This window comes from Chrysemys picta, chromosome 5 (assembly GCF_011386835.1).
Source record: "Chrysemys picta bellii isolate R12L10 chromosome 5, ASM1138683v2, whole genome shotgun sequence".
NCBI lineage: Eukaryota > Metazoa > Chordata > Testudines > Emydidae > Chrysemys > Chrysemys picta.
In genome coordinates, this window is record NC_088795.1 from 23,578,677 (window position 1) to 23,593,913 (window position 15,237).

The 15,237-nt window shown below is 43.0% G+C and overlaps 2 protein-coding genes across 13 annotated transcripts in view; one reads left to right on the plus strand and one right to left on the minus strand.

The window, feature by feature from the left end:
- Positions 1 to 15,237, minus strand: part of CCSER1 (coiled-coil serine rich protein 1) — a 1,147,114-nt gene that overhangs the window by 734,282 nt on the left and 397,595 nt on the right. The window lies entirely within an intron of this gene.
- On the plus strand, positions 9,246 to 11,783 carry LOC135983560 (uncharacterized). Its single transcript, XM_065596096.1, has 2 exons — positions 9,246 to 10,219; positions 11,214 to 11,783. The coding sequence occupies exons 1-2, from the start codon at positions 9,643 to 9,645 to the stop codon at positions 11,687 to 11,689; spliced, it is 1,053 nt and encodes a 350-aa protein (XP_065452168.1). The 5' UTR covers positions 9,246 to 9,642; the 3' UTR covers positions 11,690 to 11,783.

Consider the following 15,237-nt stretch of genomic DNA (forward strand, 5'->3'; position numbering starts at 1 on the left):
GGTTAAGTCTTTCGCGTGCTGACTGTAACAATGCTCCTCATGCCACCAATAGACAGTAGGAATAATTAGATACCGCCTGAAAGTAAAAAATAAAATAAAAATACTGTAATCAGATTCATCCTTGGGTACTTTGTTGGAGGATAGTTTAGAATTTAGAATGACCTCTTGTGATATGACTTTCTTGGTGTTTGGAGGTATTAACACTTCTCAGATGATTTAGTCAATCTCTATCATAATTTTCTGGAAAGTTTCTTGGAGATGTCATTTTGAAGGACATCTGACTGCTGCATTGTTACTGCATTCTGATTTCAAATATTAAAATGAAGTATTATGTCTAAGTTTAAACGTAGGTGTCCATTAACTGATTAAAGTATAAATTATTACGAAGGGGAAAATTTAGGAAAATAGTTCATAAATAATATATATATATATATATAAAAAGATGGTCCTTGTGTTCCCTGCATCCATCTGTCATCTAAGACATAGGTGCAGTGGGCTAATTAAATGTTAATAATCTGCTGGTCCCAAAGCATGAGCCAAGGAGAAGTAACTGCACAACAGCTGCTGCAGCTTGACAAAACTGCTTCTGTCAGCACCTCAAGCAATGTCTCAAATCTAGTTTTGGGAAAGCTGGAAGAAATAATGATGACATTTACGTATAGCTGATTTCAAAGGACCTGCAATTATTTTTGCTCAAGTTACAGGTGAAGAGTCAAAGTCACATTAACAAGTGAGGAGTTTCATCAAAATTTTTGAAAATACAACAGATATAAGGAAATCCTTCTTCCACTGTGTTTGTAAAACACTCTTTCTAAACATAGCAGATGTTTATTTCAAAGGAATTTTTGACTCAACAGTTATATCAAAAATTGTAAAGGTATTAGTAAAGGGAATTGATACCATTAAAGATTAGTTTTAGGTAGGCAAAGAGCTTCCCTATTGCTGTTTTCATTTAAAACCGGCTTTCCTTGGTAGTATTATGGAGTAGCAATAGCCTCTGCATAGTTAAGGTTGAATCTAGCTTCTCATTTAAAGTAAGCATCTCCATTTAATACATGTAACAGCCACATTTTTACCATGCATACCAGAGAGGAAAGAAACTAAATTTAAGATAAGTATTGTGTGTTTAAAAGGCCCAGGAGTATGTAATTTAATACAGAATACCACACCCACACGGTGCTATGCATGTGTGACAGAGTGGACTAGGCCCAGAGGCTCCCTGCTAGAGGCCTCAGGGTTCTGCCACACCCATCCCAGGAAAGAACCAGTGGAGCTAAGTCCTCCGTGTGACCTAGAGAAATTGCAGGAAATGGCCAATTGGGGGAGTATGCAAAGGGCTAATCAGCAGCCAATCAGGGCCCAGGAGGGCCATATTAAAAGGAGCTGCAGAACCAGAGACAGGCAGTTTCTTGCTGAAGCCAGGGGGTGCAGGTGATGCTCCTGGCTGGCCATAGGGAACTGCAGCACCATGGACAGCTGAGTACTGGCAGGGACCGGGGGAGTGAGAGAGCGCTCCTGGATCACTGCTGGGCCTGAATACAGAAGAACTCTGAGCTAAGGATGAAACTTTGCTGAAGGCTGGGACCACGGAGAAGTCGCCCAGGGAACTGAAGGCAGTTTCATTAAAGGGACATGGAGGAGTGTGGCTGCTATTCTTAGGGCCCCTGGGCTGGGACCCAGAGTAGTGGGTGAGCCCAGGTCTCCCCTATAGGCCACTGGGGAAGGGGCCTACAATTGAACAGCAAAAAAAAAAAAAAAAAAAAAAAAAAAACCCAAAAGGGAATCTTAACAGCTTAGTGGTCCAGCTGGGGCCAGAATATCCCAGAGAGGGTGAAACTATTGCCTCCAGGGCCTGTGTACTTATTGAACTATTAAGTGAAAGGTAATGAGTTTTTTAAAATACTGCGTTAAGTCTGTCTGTGTATCTGTTGGCTCTCACTATTGTGTACCCTGGAGAAGTAAATTGTAAATCAGAAGGATCACACCTTCACTGTGATTCTGGGGAAGAGCTGCTGGAAGGCTTGTCAAAGATGTCACTGGTTTCAGGGACTAGGTAATTGGGTTGTGGAGTTTCCACTCCAGGACCGGTATCAGACATGAGATCTAAACCTGGAGTGCCTGCCTAGAGGCCCAAAGTCTAGGACAGTGCCTAAATTCTGCCTAGCCCCAGAATGTGAGGTTCAGCCTTTGGATCGCCTCACAGAAGTCTGGTGAATGTCCAAAAGGGGAAGCTCAACCAACTCTCTGATAATACTTACAAATTGATAGCAACATCACAGAAAACTTTCCAGCTAGATTACAGAGGCCCACGGAAAAGCCTGTTTGAAGCAAGCATATTGTTATTCTAGAAACGCTAAAGAAAATTTATTTACTGTTTTGCTGTCTAATTTTGACACTTCTTCAAAAATGAAGAAAACTGCTAGAAAGGCATTAAGGAACCTAACCATCAATATGCTAGGCACATTCATGCCTTTCGAATTACACAAAGGAAAATTAAACAGACTACAATATTACACAGAGACAATGTCAAAATCAATTATAAATTTCAGCTTCTTTGGTGTTCTGATACCATGGGAGTTGTTGTTTCCAAAGGAAATAATGGCAAGTGGAAGCAATAACTTTCATTTATTGTAGACATGGCACATCATTGAGTGTAAAATCACATTATGCTGATTGGGAACATAACAAGCGCCTGTTTCTATGCATATGAGAAGCCTGCACTTGGTATGTGTACGACAGTTTCAGACACTCATATTCCTGATTATTTAATTATTTTCTGGCAACTTATTACATTTGGCAAACAATAGCTACTTTCGGCTTGCTATTCACATCACAAAATCCACCCTAGAGCTGCAATATCTTTAAAACACACCTTTTTTATATTTGTGTAATTGAGAAGTGTGGTAATCTTTACAAAGATTGTGTAATAGATAGATTGATTTGTGTAATATATACTATTACTATACTTTTCTTAGTAATAAACCAAGTGGGGGTCTACTATATACACACTACAAACTGTCTTAAATGGGCTATCTTGATTATCACTACAAATGGTTTTTTTTCTCCTGCTGACAATAGCTCACCTTAATTAAGTAGCCTCTTAGAGTTGGTAGGGGAACTCCCACCTTTTCATGTTCTCTGTATGTATACATGCTGACTACCTAAATTCCACCTGTAGTTTCAATTAGTTGCAACATTCTTCACCTCCTGTCCTGAACTGTTGTGGAGAATGGCTGTGATGTTAAATGGTTGATGTGTTTTACCCTACATGGGATCACAGTTCAGCAGTGGGTGAAGAGGGTGATATATATATATATATATATATATATATATATATATATATATATATATATATATATATATATATATCCTCACTATATGTTCCATTCTATGCATCCAATGAAGTGGGCTGTAGCCCACGAAAGCTTATGCTCAAATAAATTTGTTATTCTCTAAGGTACCACAAGTACTCCTGTTCTTTTTCCGGATACAGACTAACATGGCTGCTACTCTGAAACCTACAATACTTTTGATTTTGCTAAGCATGCATTCCTTATCTGGTAGGAGCATTCATTCAGATGAATCCAAACACTCTACAGACTTTACTGACAAACACTAAATACAGATGTAGGATCACCCACTTCACCCACTGCTGAACTGTGATCCCCTGTAGGGTAAAACACATCAACCATTTAACATCACAGCCATTCTCCACAACAGTTCAGGACAGGAGGTGAAGAATGCTGCAACTAATTGAAACTGCAGGGGGAATTTAGGTAGTCAGCATGTAGTAGTCAAAATCAGAATTTGGGCAGGATATGGGGCTCTGACAAAATGATGCTACAGGATCTTTAATAACCTCAAACAGTCAGGATCTTGGTTTTATGCCTTATCCAAAATCAACACATGACACAGCATCCATAAGACCATGCCAAGGCATGGGTTTAATATTGAATTAGAGGTCAAAATGCCACCAACCGAATCACCATTACCACATTTGTTTTTCTTAGAGATTCCTTTTGCTGGTACTCCCCAACTAGATTCTGCTTATCTTTAGAGATCTACTGAGATCACAGCTTTAGGTGGAATGGTTGCACACCCTCTGTTTTCATGAACCAATTAAACAACTGCTGGCAAAGTTTAAAATATATAAAATATTCTCATTTACGATTCTCAAATACCGCTTCACTTTGATTACTGTTTAATGTAGTCACCAAAAGCACCATCAAATGTAAGTCTAAGTCTTACTATAGATTCCTAAAATCTCAAATCTATAATTACAAAGATGATGAAAAAATAGCAACAATTGATTATTGTTATCTTCAAGGTTTTCCTATTTACCTAGCAGATTTCAAGTTTATCTCAAAATGTTTTTTTTTTCAGACATGTTGCACCTTTTGAAATTATCAATAAGTCTATTTACTCTTTTACATTCCACTTATTATGCTCTGCATTTGAATTCTATCCTAGAGCATTTCTTTCTCAATGTATGAGAAGAAGGTTAAGAAAGAGTTTGTGTATGCAATCCCCAACGATCCATAATGGGATTGACTCATGTAAATCAACTACTAATTGATGAAAGACTTAGCCTAGAATGTATTAGCTACAACCTTACACTGCAATGATCACATCTAGACTGTCAAAGAATACCAATACCGTGGTTATTTCTGTAGAAGGCCAGCAGTAAAAAGGGGAATGTTAATTGTTGTGTTTAATTTGTGCAAATGTTTCGGAAAGCCATGTGATCCAAAATATTTATAGTACTAATGGGGTAGATGAAAGCAGATAACACAAATATGATATATACTCAATGCTAAATTTCCAATGAATTCCTTGAAGTCTGTAGAAAGCACTTATATTTTACACAGCAATATGAGAAGCAAAAAAGCAGCCATAAGAGGGCAGTTGCCTTTTCTCCTATCAATGTCTGACCAGAGATGGAGATCGATTCTCATCCATTTAGTTATGAGAACACAACCATCATCTATGAACATCACATAGAGACTAGAGAGTCACCTTGTATTATAGTGTTCTCCACAGAAAACTACCCAGACTCTGTCAAACCAGTTCTCTAGAGTCAAAGCAACTGTTGCCAGTTAGCCACTATATCATAACATATTATAGTCAATTGATTTGAGATCAGGAATATCTTTTCCCATTGACTGGGAGACCTAGGAGCATTATTAATGGATCAAACAGAAATTCCATCCCAGTTTTATCTATTGCAAAGTACTCTTCCAAAATGTTTGCATCTTAAAGTAGGGACAAGGTTCTAAATCCTCACAACATCACCACCACAATTTAGGAACATTTTCCTCAGGGCTTCAGTACCTGTTTTTAACATGATATCCTTTAACAAGTAGTGCATTTAAAAGTCTACTCACCCCTGTACCATAGTTGCTTCGATTGAAGCTCAAATTTACTTCCCTAAAATAGCTTCCCAAGCCTTCATTAAGTTATACTTATCAACTTTACATAAATGTATGAATTCCATATAAAAGTAAGATATGAAACCTTTTGTGTTATTAGTGATTATTAACTCTAATAATCCATGGTGATGATTAACTCTAAATTTTATTTTTACTCACCAAATATCTTAATCACTCATCGCTCAGTGTAATCTTGTATTTGCATTACTCTTATATGTTGGATTTTGAATTCTCTCCGTAGCTCTTCTATTTTTTCCAGTTTCATTTCTTGAAACAGCTGACCTCTCACAACCATTTACTTTTGCCTTCCTTCCTTCTTTTTACAATTATCTGGCATTAGTGCTTGTGTTAAAGCCAGGATTCCTTCTTTTATAGGTATGTGGAGATATTACACATGGAATAATGAATACTAATGGTCTTGTTGAGACTGAACCCAGGACCTCTAAATCTAAAGGCACGAGTCTCTCCTGCTTGAGCTAAAGGACCAGCATCAGTAGCTCAGATGCAGTAGCAGACTCATAAACCTCAATATGCGATCTATCTATTAACAAACAACAAAGAGATCTCCTGTTGGTTATACTGGAGACAGCGTATTCCAATGTGTGAAATTCGCAACTGTGCAGCCTAAAATAGAGTGTAAGTGGTATATAGGCTTTGGGGCTGGCCTTCCAAATTTCACCCAGAGTAAATTCAGGCACAAAGATTTAAATGTAGTTGAGTTGGGTATAATGGAAAATGAACACTGTTTTTAATAGTATTTCTTCTCGTCCAATCTGCCATTGTTGATGTGAATTCATGTTGAAAATAGAAACTAGGGCTGTCGATTAATTGCAGTTAAATCACGCGCTAAATCACTAAAAGAAATGAATACCGATTATTCGCAGTTTTAATCACACTGTTAAACAATAGAAAACCAATTGAGATTTATTAAATATTTTTGGATGTTTTTCTACATTGTCAAATATATTGATTTCAATTGCAACACAGAATACAAAGTGTACATTGCTCACTTTTTATTAATTTGTATTACAAATATTTGCACTGTAAAAATGATAAATTCAATTCACCTCATACAAGTACTGTAGTGCAATCTCTTTATCATGAAAACACAACATACAAATGTAGATTTTTTTTGTTACATAATTGCACTGCTAAAATTCAGAGCCTCCAAGTACACTCAGTCCTACTTCTTGTTCAGCCAATCGCTAAGACAAACAAGTTTGTTTACGTTTACAGGAGATAATGCCACTCACTTCTTACTTACAATGTCACTGGAAAGGGAGAGCAGGCATCTGCATGGGACTTTTGTAGCCGGTATTGCAAGCTATTTACGTGCCAGGTATACCCCTTCATGCTTCGGCCACCATTCCAGAGGACATGCTCCTACACTGATGACGTTCATTAAAAAAAATAATGCATTAATTAAATTTGGGACCAAACTTCTTGGGGGAGAATTGTATGCCTCCGACTCTATTTTACTCAAAGTCGGCCATATATTTCATGTTATAGTAGTCTCGAATGATGAGTCAGCACATGCTGTTCATTTTAAGAACACTTTTGCTGCAGATCTGACAAAATGCAAAGAAGTTCCCAAGGTGCGATTTCTAAAGATAGCTACAGCACTCGACGCAAGGTTTAAGAATCTGAAGTATCTTCCTAAATCTGAGAGGGATGAGGTGTGGAGCATTCTTTCAGAAGTCTTAAAAGACCAACTCTCCAATGCAGAAACTACAGAACCCGAACCACCAAAAAATAAAATCAACCTTCTGCTGGTAGCATCGGACTCAGATTATGAAAACGAACATTCGTCGCTCCGCACTGCTTTGGATTGTTATCGAGCAAAACCTGTCATCAACATGGACGCATGTCCTCTGGAATGGTGGATGAAGCATGAAGGAACATACGAATCTTTAGCACATCTGGCATGTAAATATCTTGCGACGCTGGTTATAACAGTGCCATGCGAAAACCTGTTCTCACTTCAGGTGACACTGTGAACAAGAAGCAGGCAGCATTATCGCCTGCAAATGTAAACAAAGTTGTTTATCTGAGTGATTGGCTGAACAAGAAATAGGACTGAGTGGACTTGTAGGCTCAAGTTTTACACTGTTGTTGTTTTTTTAATGCAGTTATTTTCAGTACATAATTCTACATTTGTAAGTTCAACTTTCATGATAAAGAGATTGCACTACAGTGCTTGTATTAGATGAATTGAAAAATACTATTTCTTTTGTTTTTTACAGTGCAAATATTTGTAATCAAAATAAATATAAAGTGAGCACTGTACACTTTGTATTCTGTGTTGTAACTGAAATCATTCTATTTGAAAATGTAGGAAACATCCAAAAATATTTAAATAAATGGTATGTTATACTATACTATACGTTTTGCTCTTTTCTAATTATATGTTTGATTAAAAATATGTACTTAAGGGAACATTTGTCCTTTTTGATCCATAATGTGGATTTTTATTGTGCATTCTAGACTCTTTTCACACTTTTGACAAGGTGTTGCTCCAGTAATGGTAAGTGCCCTAACGTGGCATGACCATTTTCTAGAAAAAGAGGATAACTGTCTCTCTTGCCTAGAGTTCTGATGATCAGAGAGAAATCTGTTGTTTACTGAATTTTGTAAGGAAGCTATAAAATATCATTTTGGCAGATGCAGAACAGATACTTAGAGAAACTACAATGGAACAAGACACTCTTTCACTCTCTATGTAAGTGCCTCTGCAGTTGTCATTCCAAGGCAGACAAAATAATAAATAATCAACTAAAGCATTTTAAGAAACACAAAGTAAAAACAATGGAGAACCACGGGCCTTTTCCAACTCTTGTTTTGTTTGATGTCTTTCCCTTTGGTGAAATTTAAGGAATTGACCTATTACAAAACCACAGAGATATGCAACATTCTTGTTCTTTTCTGCAATAGTCTTTTTAGCATTCTCCTTTATCACTAGGTACGACATAACAATGCGAAGGAGAAAACTAAAAGGAGAAATATTAAAAATCTGACATACTATGAAATTAATAAACCATGGAAATCTGACATTACTGCAGAGGCAGTGGATTAATTGCCTTCAGACATAGCTGTAATCACCATATCCCATAAAAGTACAGACACAAGGCTTTATTTTATTTTAGACAAAAAGTCTGCTATTTAATTCAAATGTATCTACATTTCCTGCATGTGAAACACCATTGCACATGCCTTACAATAATTAGTCTTACAAAAATATTACAGCTTCTTCATAATTCTTTCTATTCAATCGGTAGGTCAAACAGAATTAGGACTCCCAACTGTCAATAAAAAAGCAAAATAATTTCCACAAAAAAGTGCCAACTTTTAATTATAAATAATTAAGAATTTAGCCCTAAACCTATTATTTAAATAAACGTAGTTAAACTATGTTATATTTTATTAATGCATTTTTCAATCAAACAACACAAAATTGTTTTACAAATATTAAGGCTCACAAATTGGAAAAATTGGAAAGAGTCCAGGGGAGGACAACAAAAATGATTAGGGGGCTGGAGCACATGACTTATGAGGAGAGGCTGAGGGAACTGGGATTATTCCGTCTGCAGAAGAGAAGAATAAGGGGGGATTTTGTAGCTGCTTTCAACTACCTGAAAGGGGGTTCCAAAGAGGATGGATCTAGACTGTTCTCAGTGGTACCAGATGACAGAACAGGAGTAATGGTCCCAAGTCGCAGTCAGGGAGGTTTAGGTTGGATATCAGGAAAACATTTTTCACTAGGAGGGTGGTGAAGCACTGAAATGGGTTACTTAGGGAGGTGGTGGAATAGCCTTCCTTAGGCCTGGTCTACACTAGGCGTTTATGTCGAAGTTAGCGCCGTTAAATCGAATTAACCCTGCACCCGTCCACACTGCGATGCTATTTAGTTCGACATAGAGGTCTCTTTAATTCGACTTCTGTACTCCTCCCCGACGAGGGGAGTAGCGCTAAATTCGACATGGCCATGTCGAATTAGGCTAGGTGTGGATGGAAATCGACGCTAATAGCTCCGGGAGCTATCCCACAGTGCACCACTCTGTTGACGCTCTGGACAGCAGTGCGAGCTCGGATGCTCTGACCAGCCACACAGGAAAAGCCCCGGGAAAATTTGAATTTGAATTCCTTTTCCTGTCTGGCCAGTTTGAATCTCATTTCCTGTCTGGACATCGTGGCGAGCACAGCAGCACTGGCAACGATGCAGAGCTCTCCAGCAGTGATGGCCGTGCAGTCTGGGAATAGAAAGAGAGCCCCAGCATGGACTGATCGTGAAGTCTTGGATCTCATCGCTGTGTGGGGCGATGAGTCCGTGCTTTCCGAGCTGCGATCCAAAAGAAGGAATGCAAAGATCTACGAGAAGATCTCTAAAGACATGGCAGAGAGAGGATACAGCCGGGATGCAACGCAGTGCCGCGTGAAAATCAAGGAGCTGAGACAAGGCTACCAGAAGACCAAAGAGGCAAACGGACGCTCCGGATCCCATCCCCAGACATCCCGTTTCTACGAGGCACTGCATTCCATCCTCGGTGCTGCCGCCACCACTACCCCACCAGTGACCGTGGACTCTGAGGATGGGATACTGTCCACGGCCGGTTCCTCAGACATGTTAGGGGACGGGGAAGATGAGGAAGGAGATGAGGAGGGCGAGGCAGTTGGCAGCTCTCACAACGCTGATTTCCCCGACAGCCAGGATCTCTTCATCACCCTTACAGAGATCCCCTACGAAGCGTCCCCAGCCATTACCCCGGACACAGAATCTGGTGAAGGATCAGCCAGTAAGTGTTGTAAACATCTAAACATTTATTTTTAACAAAACAGGAATATTAACAATTAAAAGAATGGGTTGTTCATGATTAGTGTGCCCTAGGCGCTTAACGGTTTAGTAAGGGGCAGTGCAAGTTTTGAAAAGAAATCTAGCAATGTCCGGTTTTCAGTGATTGTCCTGCACAAGCCGCTCTACTGTGTATTCCCTGCTACTGCAGCTACAGTAAAATGCGGTCTATATGTGCGGGGATAGAGCAGTAATCCTCCTGGGACATCTCGATGAAGCTCTCCTGGAGGTAACTTGAAAGCCGTTGCATGAGGTTCTTGGGGAGAGCGGCCTTATTGGGTCCTCCGAAGTACGACACGTTGCCGCGCCACGAGATTATCAGGTACTCGGGGATCATTGCTCTGCACAGCAGGGCGGCATACGGCCCTGGTCTTTGGAGGCTTTCCCGGAGCATTCTCTCTTTGTCGCTCTCGGAGATCCTCATCAGGGTGATGTCGGCCATGGTGACCTGCTTTTAATTAGGTAGGGGAATGTTAGTGTTGGGACTGCTTTCCCGTTCCTTTACAGAACTGTCACCGCTGGTTTGCAGCCACGCGGTGGAGGCGGGAGAGGGGCAGCCGAAAGGGATCATTCCCGGGGACAGCCGCGAGGGGGTGGGACAGGGGCAGAGTTCCCGCTTGCCGGATTGCTGGCAGCAGGGACTGACATTGATTTAAATGTGAAATGAGGCCAGTGGTAATATAAAAGTTTTAAACTGCCACAAGTGTACGGCTTACCATGTCTGCCTGCAACAGAAATTCCGTTGTGCTGCCTCGCTTCTCAAATGTGCTGTTCAAGACCCCAGGCACAGAATGCGAAGGCCGAGAATTCGACCTTGTGCTGAGTGCGCATGTGAAAGGTGCTGTGCATGGTCTTGTTCACAGAGAAAGACTATGTTCTTTGTTCACAACTACATTTATCTTTCAGAGGAATTCACTCCCTTTTTCCCATTTCCACAGCCCCGTCTGCGACTGTCTCACAACCTAGCCTGGAATCACACTCCCAGAGGCTAGCGCGGATTAGGCGTAGGAAGAAGAGGACACGGGAGGACATGTTCTCTGAGCTTATGGCCTCTTCCCAAGCCCAGGCAGCACAGCAGACCCAGTGGCGGGAGAACTTGACCCGAATGCACCAAGCCAACATGGATCGGGAGGAGAGGTGGCGGCAGGAAGACCAGCAGGCGACTCAAACGCTGCTTGGACTACTGAGGGAGCAAACGGACACGCTCCGGCGCCTTGTGGATGTTCTGCAGGAACGGAGGCAGGAGGACAGAGCCCCGCTGCAGTCCATCTCTAACCGCCCTCCCCCGCCACCAAGTCCCATACCCACCTCACCCAAAGTGCAAAGAAGGAGAGGCGGCAGAGTCCCTGCTAACTCTCACTCCACCCCTGCAGAGAGCTCTAGTAGCAGAAGGCTCTCATTTCCCAAAATTTGAAAAGTTCTTTCCTTCCCGCCTGACACAAGCCCACGTCCAAGTTTCACCTCCCAATGCCATGTGTAGTTGATAATAAAAAATTCGTTTCTGTTAACTACTGTTTCAATCATGTTCTTTTGGAGGAGGAGGGGAAAGGGGGTTGGAAATTGGACAGGACAGTCTCCTTTGGCAGGGTACATAGTCGGGGGCAGGCACAGCAGCAGGGCACATACACAGTGCAGTGATGCAGTGACTAGTTGCCCCGGTTAGTCTGGGAGGTTGTTTTGATGTAATGTTGGGGGGGGTGGGTTGCTCTGTGACTTTGTGGCGGGGGAGGGCAGTTACAGATCTTAAGCGCCGGTCCTTAGACAGGATCACAGAGCCACACAGCATGGGATCTGTAACCGTCCTCCCCCTGCCACAAAGTCAAATAGACCTCCCATACACACAGTCCCGATCAGGAGGGGTGACAGGCTCCGTTGAAACAAGCATCCCACCGCAGCGGAGCCTGTCAATCCTTGAGTTTAGAAGCTGCATTCGCATCACAACACTAGACCCGCCCCGCACCACAGTCTGCGTCCCAGTTTTAAAAAATTCCCGCTAAAACAGTATTAAAGAAAACGGTGTGCTTTAACAAAGTAGAACTATTTTTATTTCGACACGTGTGTTGGAGGGGGGGTGAAGAGGGTATGTAACTGGATAGGATAGTCAACATTACCTGGGTAAAGAAACGGGGGCAGGTTTAGCTTCTCAGTACACAAACTATAAAATCACAGGTTACCCTGCTCACTCAGGAACTTTGCTTTCAAAGCCTCCCGGATGCACAGCGCTTCCCGCTGGTCTCTTCTAATCGCCCGGCTGTCTGGCTGTGAGTAATCACCAGCCAGGCTATTTTCCTCAACCTCCCACCCCGCCATAAAGGTCTCCCCCTTGCTCTCACAGAGATTGTGGAGCACACAGCAAGCTGCTATAACAATGGGGATATTGGTTTCGCTGAGATCACAGCGAGTCAGTAAGCTTCTCCATCTCCCCTTGAGACGGCCAAAAGCACACTCCACCACCATTCTGCACTTGCTCAGCCGGTAGTTGAAGAGTTCTTTTTCAGTGTCCAGGGCGCCAGTATAGGGCTTCATGAGCCAGGGCATTAGCGGGTAGGCTGGGTCCCCGAGGATGACTATAGGCATCTCCACATCCCCAACAGTTATTTTGTGGTCCGGGAAGTAAATACCTTGTTGCAGCCGTCTAAACAGACCAGAGTTCCTGAAAACACGAGCGTCATGAACCTTGCCCGGCCATCCCACGTAGATGTTGGTAAAACGTCCCCTGTGGTCCACCAGTGCTTGCAGCACCATGGAAAAGTATCCCTTTCGGTTAATGTACTGGGTGGCCTGGTGGTCCGGTGCCAGGATAGGGATGTGAGTTCCATCTATGGCCCCACCGCAGTTTGGGAATCCCATCGCTGCGAAGCCATCTATGATCGCCTCCACGTTTCCCAGGGTCACTACCTTTGGCAGCAGTACATCAACGATTGCCTTCGCTACTTGCATCACAACAACCCCCACGGTAGATTTGCCCACCCCAAACTGGTTCGCGACTGACCGGTAGCTGTCTGGCGTTGCAAGCTTCCACAGGGCTATGGCCACTCGCTTCTGTACACTCAGTGCAGCTCGCAACCGGGTGTCACTGCGCTTCAGGGCAGGGGACAGCAACTCACAAAGTTCCAGGAAAGTTCCCTTCCGCATGTGAAAGTTTCGCAGCCACTGGGATTCATCCCAGACCTGCAGCACTATGCGGTCCCACCACTCAGTGCTTGTCTCCCGTGCCCAGAATCGCCGTTCCACGGCATCAACATGACCCATTGCCACTGTGATGTCCTCGGCGCTGGGTCGCCTGCTTCTGACAGGTCTGTGCTACTCTCAGACTTCAGGACATCACCGCGGTGCCGTAGCCTCCTTGCCTGACTTTTCTGCATCTGCCTCAGGGAAACCTTTATGATAAGCTGCGAGACGTTGAGAGCGGCCACAACTGCAGCGATGGTCGCAGCGGGCTCCATGCTCGGAGTACAGTGGCGTCCGCGCTGTCAATGACTGGAAAAGCGCGCGAACTGTTTTCCCGCCGGCGCTTTCAGGGAGGGAGGGCGGGAGTGATGGACGGATGACGACAGTTTCCCAAAAGCACCCTCGACTCATTTTGTTACCCAGAAGGCATTGCCGGCTACACCCAGAATTCCAATGGGCAGAGGGGACTGCGGGAACTGTGGGATAGCTGACCACAGTGCACCGCTTCGAATGTCGACGCTATCACCGTTAGTGTGGACGCACAAAGTCGAATTACTGTCCTTAGTGTGGACACACACGTTCGACTTTGCAATATCGATTACAAAAATTCGATGCAAGTAAAATCGAACTACTCTCGTAGTGTAGACAAGGCCTTAGAGGTTTTTAAGGTCAGTCTTGACAAAGCCCTGGCTGGGATGATTTAGTTGGGGATTGGTCCTGCGATGAGAAGGGGGTTGGACTAGATGACCTCCTGAGGTCCCTTCCAACTCTGAGATACAGTGATTAGACCCATTTTTATACATAGATAATCTGAGTCAGAGAGAGCCTCAGTAATTTATGTAAGGTCATACACTGAGGGGTACGTCTATACTTACCTCCGGGTCCGGCGGTAAGCAATCGATCTTCTGGGATTGATCCCGGAAGTGCTTGCTGTCGACACCGGTACTCCTGCTCTGCGAGAGGAGTACGCGGAGTCGACGGGGGAGCCTGCCTGCCGCGTGTGGACCCGCGGTAAGTTCGAACTAAGATAGTTCAACTTCAGCTACGTGAATAACGTAGCAGAAGTTGCGTATCTTAGTTCGAAGTGGGGGGTTAGTATGGACCAGCCCTGAGTTTAGTTGCAAAGTCAGGAATAAGAACCCAGGAGTTCTGACTTTAATTCTGCTGTTGTAATCAGTCGGTAATATTCTTTCTTCTTTTGGAAACCTATCAATCATTTACTGATGTACCTACATGTTTGGGTTTTATGTTTGCGTTACACAACACACACCTGCTAAGTGTTACACAAGATGCTTTTATCCCTCAAACATTCTCACAGCCCATGCTAAATGTAACACATTCAGCGGGGCTGCAGGAATGGCCTGCAACTGTGTCTCACAGCCACCAGAGATTGGCTGAGAAAGCAACTACTGTCTGACTGCTCCTATTGCTGGATCTCAGCAATGAGAGAGCAGCCAGGAGGAGCAAATTACAGTGTCCTAATTACTCTTCCAGACTTTCTCCCGCCCATCCCTACGAACAGCCAACCAGCCAGCCTTCTAACAAATTCCAGCTTCCATCCAGCCCTCAGTCACCTCACCCAGTGGCCCCCATCATTCCATTTGAACACTCCTCCTCCTCTCACGGAGTACCCCCAGCCATCACCATCTACCCCTAGATTCTCCCCCGTGCCACAAAGTATTCCCCCAACCACCTCACAAAATCAGGTGTTGCTGATTAACTTAACTGAAGGGAATTTACCGAACTTGCAAGGAAAGATTAAAGTTTAGATAAAGGGTAGCATGCATGCAT

Excerpts from the sequence above, each read along its gene's own strand:
- LOC135983560 (XM_065596096.1), top strand. The coding sequence starts at position 9,643 with ATGCAGAGCTCTCCAGCAGTGATGGCCGTGCAGTCTGGGAATAGAAAG. Across the intron at positions 10,220-11,213 it reads ATCTGGTGAAGGATCAGCCA|CCCCGTCTGCGACTGTCTCA; the intron begins GTAAGTGTTGTA and ends CCATTTCCACAG.